General features: G+C 36.1%; 1 protein-coding gene across 6 annotated transcripts in view; it reads right to left on the bottom strand.

The window, feature by feature from the left end:
- Positions 1 to 5081: 5081 nt before the first annotated feature.
- Positions 5082 to 6000, bottom strand: part of LOC105393727 (furin-like protease 2) — a 173804-nt gene continuing 172885 nt past the window's right edge. For all 6 annotated transcript variants that reach the window (XM_048628528.1, XM_038115820.2, XM_048628529.1 and 3 more), the window contains one exon: positions 5082 to 5577. In XM_048628528.1, coding sequence (XP_048484485.1) covers positions 5416 to 5577 — 162 coding nt within the window. In that variant the 3' untranslated portion in view covers positions 5082 to 5415. The remainder of the gene's footprint in view (positions 5578 to 6000) is intronic.

The following is a 6000-nucleotide window of genomic DNA, read 5'->3' as shown; positions in this document are numbered from 1 at the left end:
AATAATAATGGAGGACAGAAGACTGACTGCTGTTGTTATAGGCTGAAAAGGTTTCTTTCAGGTATTTTAATATATTAGGTATGGTATCGGTATAGTGGTAAAGCCGATGTATACAGGTTGTTGCCAAACTGGGAGTCATTCTGAAAAACCTTTGTAACGCTTAATAAAGCTACTAAATAAAATACTTTTTTTTCTTATCAGATTAACAGTTTGTAGGTATTTCCTTTTCTAGTTATCATTAGTAACATTCGCATGTTCACTGACACGAAATAAGAAGATTAGTAACATACTTAAAGCAATGCTAATAATATTAAGTATGCATTTATTTAAACACTTACCGCATCCAATATCTTGAGTCATCTACTGCCGAGGCAAAAACAGAGAGGTGAAATTCCGCCAGTTGAGGTAATCTCCGCCAGACCAGACTGTACCTGCGTACTTGTAGCCGTTGCGATGGAACCATTAGTGTAAGACGTATGTAAATTAATGTACCAATAAACTATCTTCTACTACTATTGTACACAGTCATGTGTTTCATATGCACGTCTGTTTTCCTGTATACCTATTGTACAGTGAAGCAATACTTTCATATGCACATCTGGTTTCCAAAACATTACCAGTGATAAGACCGCCTTTTGTACCCTAATTAAGTTACATTTTGTTAATTTTATTATTCTATTTTGGTGTACAAATAAAGTGTATTCTATCTATCTATCTATCTATTACCACGATGACACATCCTAGTTCTCCAGTGTTTATCGGTAAGAATTTTTTGTTGAAGGCAATCAATCTAGGTACCTACAAGCTTTTCTATCAAGACACAATGATGCAAGTACATACATTACATTATCGTAATATTTTCCAATTATAATACTTAGGCGTAGTGGTTAGTGACCCTGACTACTGAGCCGATGGTCCCGGGTTCGATTCCCGGCTGGGGCAGATATTTGTTTAAACACAGATATTTGTTCTCGGGTCTGGGATGTGCCCGTAAAATGGCAATAGGCCCGCCCCCTATTACATTGGGACTAACATAACACTCTGGCGAAAAGTGGGTGCAGCAATGCACCTCTGCCTACCCCGCAAGGGAGTACAGTAGTACAAGGCGTGAGTGCGTGTTTTTTTTTTTTTTTTTTTTTATAATACTTAGGTATAGGTAAATCATATTATAAAAGAAAACCTTCTCTACAGTGCGGCTTTTTTTAAAAGGTTACGAGTATAAAATGACGTTTAATAAGCTCGAAGTTATGCCAGCTAGGGACAGCCCGTCGGATAGTTCTATCTTTTGTTGAAACTTATCAAAGGAATTTCATTGTAAAATTAAAACTGGAGTCTGCTTGTGGAATAACTTGCGCTTCCGACCATTTCCCGTAGGTATACAGGGTGTAGATAATTAGCTATCCATCTTACGAGATGAGAAAGTAGCTCTGATGGTGGACAGGGGAAACAAACACAATTAGTTTCGAAACGTCCACTGCACTCAGAGTAAAGGACTCCCGTTGTTCTTAGGTACTTACTACAAAAAGATCTGGAGTTCTGGAGTAAGAAAGGGAGAGTATCCTTTACTCTGTGGTTGGACGAGCTACTCCAAGATGCGAGGGATTTGGTAAAATGTAAGTAGTTAATTAAGTTTTGGGCACTTTATGTAACGGCTTAACACCCTTATTTCAGTAAGAACCCTATAGATTTACAGATGGATCGGAATCGTGTCTAGGCAGATCAATTTTCGCTGCTCTATCGATCTTGGTAGGTAAACTGAAGTTATATTAAATACTAGCTGTCCCGGCGAACTTCATACCGCCTCTTACCCTATCCTACCCTACACTACCCTACTCTACCCTACACTACCCTACACTACCCTACACCACCCTACACTACCCTACACTACCCTACACTACCCAACACCACCCTGCACTACCCTACCCTACCCTACTCTACCTTTCTTACCTTTTGAACCTTCCCTGGACTTCCACGAATATTTCAAGACCAAAATTAGCCAAATCGGTTCAGCCGTTCTCGAGTTCTAGCGAGACTAACGAACAGCAATTCATTTTTATATATAAGATTATAAATGCGAAAGTAACTGTGTTCGTCTGTCTGTCTGTCTGTTACTCTTTCACACCAAAACTACTGAACGGATTTGAATGAAATTTGGTATAAGTACATACTGTCTAGACCCTGGGAAAGAACAAAGGCTACTTTTTATCCCGGAATTCCCACGGGAAAACTTCTTAAGGCGAAGTGAAGCACGCGGGAACAGCTATAGTATTAAATAAAAACATTTCGCATATCCACACGCTTCACGTAAATATGTGACAGGCATGAGCTAACAGGTGGAAAAGATAGATGAAGCAGCACGGCCATAACAGTTGTAGCTGGAAAACTGTCTTACAAATCTCAATATTATGTATCACTCTACTATTTACGTATTTTTCAGGAGATATTTAGCCAGTCTGTCAAATCAAATCAAAAATCATGTGTATTCACTATGTATATTCATTCAGCCATATTCTACTGATCAGGCTGTGTGCAAAAACTTATTCGGAGTTACCTTATAGTCTTGCGTATATGGATTTCAATCCCTTGCTATAATTAGTTACTTAAGTTAATGTCAAAGTGTGAAATTATATTTTTTTCTAACGAAGTTTATTCTGGGTTACCTGTGTGTACCTAGGTGCAGCTTTTATGGAATATTGGTACCATCGAAGTAGAAAGAATGGCGGAAGGAATCTCGCTTACTAAACACTGAGGCACCACAATGGCGGCGACATGAGAGTGTGTGGGTGCGTGACTTACTTTGAGTGTGAGTATGTGTGTGCTCGATGTAACAATTAAATCGACTTACTTTGGGTGCCTCAGTTTTTAGTTAGCGAGCTTCCTTCCGGATTTTTTTCTACTTCGATGATTGGTACCTAACCTAACTAAATCTATCTTTAACCCATGACAACATAAGTAGGTGTTATAATTATGTTTGATGTAAGTTTTCGCATTTCGATGTAATCTTGGTTAAAGCCCACAAAACAAAGACTATTGTTGTTGCTGTTTACATCGTTTTGTAATACGTGTTTCATCTGGGATGATAAATTAAACGTCAAAGATGACACAGACTTTCATTTTTTATTACAAAGATTAATTGCACATAAGAACGTTTCATACAAAAATATATTCTTAAATTAAAAAGATTTTCACTAAAACAAACTATAAATAAAACTGCTGTAGAAACATAGTAGATTTCCATAAATATTTAGGGTAGAGATTTTATAAAATAATTGGTAGGCATTTAAAATGACATAAGAAAACACTTAAAATAAATGCAATTATAAAGTCAGAAGTGATGAAATAAATTTAAGGTTTTTTTGAGAAGGTTGCACCATTTGAAATATAACTAATGAATGACACAAGTTACACGGTTTCAAACTGTACAAAACATATTATACCTATACATATTATATTTCTGAATTTATTAATCTACCTACATTATTGTTTTAATTCAACTTTGTGATGGTAACATGCTTATTTATGACTTGTTAAAAGAAAAAATACATCAAAATTTCAAACTAATTTAAGTGTAATTTTTTAATGTAAACAGAAAACTTAATAACATTTATAGTATTGTTTTATAAAATATATTCTAATATTATGAAAAATTAGAGCTTTGAGCACATATTGAAATTGTGAGATATTTTTATATAAAATCTACTTAAAATTAGGTATTCAACAATAAATCCAAAATTTTCCTAATAAAGATAGGTTGAGTTGAAAGATTAAGGTCGATTAAAAATTGTGACTAATATGTATTATAACAATAATTATAGGTTAGTAATTTAGAATTTCATCTTTATTAATGTATAGGAATAGTTAATTCAACATGGTTTTACATTTAGCGCACTGTACGTGTAGCATTGATTTTTTAAAAGATTTAGTAGTAGTACGTCTTTCAAAGAAATATAAACCAACCAGTGCGAAAAGAAATTGACAGCATTTTGAGTTATATATCCGTATAGTTTCTTGAAAATATCTAAATATTGTACGTTTCTAACCTATTATTCACTATGGTAACTTTTATTTGGGCCTACAAACTAATATAAAACTAACTAAAAAAATATACTGGAACAAAATTTGAGACAATTTATGAAGAGAGCCAAACGAGTAATTAGTTTTGAGTATAAAGTTTAAAATAAAAATAATTTGTGGCAAAATCTATGGCAAACTAGTTAATCAATAAAATCTATTACAATGATGCACAAAAACTTTAATCGATTTAATCCTCAAAATTAGATAGATACCTATTTTAAAATATTTAGAAAAGAAATGTCATAGATTTAGTCATCGTAATTCAATCTCGGTCAGAGCAATAAAATAATTCATTATAATGATAGCATTTTCCATTCATATCACAATAGTATGCGTCGAAAACGACTTCGTCGATAGCAGATGTTTTTGTTCATCTAAACTAAAAATGTATACCTACATAAATCTAGTTTACTGAATACCGTTAATAATTTTATAATACACCTAACTAATTATCTGTACAATTAAAACCTTTCAACATTTAAAATCGTATAAGATATTATGTAGATTCAAATGCATATGCAAATTCCATAAACATAATACTTATACTTTGAGATTTTATATTTTAAGAAATCAAAAGTACCTATTATGTAAATAATCACAATGCGTCACAAAGCAAAAATATAGGGGAGCCTTGTTTGGGGGTTGTTTCTCTTTGTATTCGGCTATCTTACACATTATTATGTTTTATCTAAGAAAATATCTAGCAATATTATTCGAACATGTATGGTCCATTTCAACAACAACATCAACTATTACCATCTCAATAATAACAGGAACGTTGTGAACGAACCGTATCACTTTTATGCCGCCTCTTCACAAGTACACATAGGCCTACGCATTCACCAACGCTTTAGCTGCCTGTGCGTTTCTGATACACACACATAGGAAAGTCGTTCAGTATGGTTTGCTTTGGGCCAAGTGCGGATAGATTCAAAATTGATTGAGTCGCTAACAGCTGCAGTTGTATATTTATTCGGCCTATGTGTGGCCCTTGGCCTGAACCAAGCTTGCGACAAGTGTCCTTTGATGTTGCCGACACCACGCAAGCTCGCAAACGCGCCGGCCAACGTTCAAATACCTACCGCAAATGCGCCAAAGCCTGTTCTACACATTGGGCCAGTGGTTTGGCGAGCGCGTTGTCCTATGTGAAGAGGCCGTATTACTCTAGCGACGTTTAAAAACCTTTCACAGCGTATATTAACATCGTAATTTCAACAAACTGTGAAATGCCGTGAGTGATCGACGGGAATCACTGCTTCACACGAATAAGTTCCTTTTTAAGGAGCAACTATACCATTAATCATGTGCGTTTCCCGTGCGTCACGCCGCTCGCTCGCTTTGCTATGTGCAGTGTTCTAACAGTGATTCTTCTTCCCCGTCACGAGTCGGGAACGCGTTACGTGACGTCAGCACTGCTACGTCAGCGTCATCGGCGCAAGCGAGAGGGCTGTACACTACCCCTTTGGCTCTCTCGCTCTGCGGATCCCGCCGGCCGCTGCGAGCCTGTTGATCCAAAAAATACACAACAAATTTAGAGGAAATCCGTCAACTCGCGCCGATTATAAACTGTTAAATGAACTAATTAGGCAAGTAACAACAAACATCAAGAGCAGAATGCGGAACTATCACAGTTGGCTAACAAGTTATCCCTCAAAGAAGTTAGTTCCGCAGTTGGTAATTCCATTGAGCAACAATATTGGAGAGGGACCGCCGAACGGTACATTTTACCGGACCGGAGGTGGATCCTCCTGACAAACTAATCGTTCCAATATTCACACCAATGGCTTTCTATTAGGGATGCCAGCAGCTTAAAACTATAAATCTGCAGACTTAACGAAATGGGGGAAAATGCGACGATAAAGTTTCCGTTAAGGATAATTGAGGAGGTACAATAGAAATTACAACTAGGTTAACCTACTCACCTAT

This window comes from Plutella xylostella, chromosome 21, assembly GCF_932276165.1.
Source record: "Plutella xylostella chromosome 21, ilPluXylo3.1, whole genome shotgun sequence".
Classification (NCBI taxonomy): Eukaryota; Metazoa; Arthropoda; class Insecta; order Lepidoptera; family Plutellidae; genus Plutella; species Plutella xylostella.
This window is presented reverse-complemented; position numbering and strand designations above follow the sequence as displayed.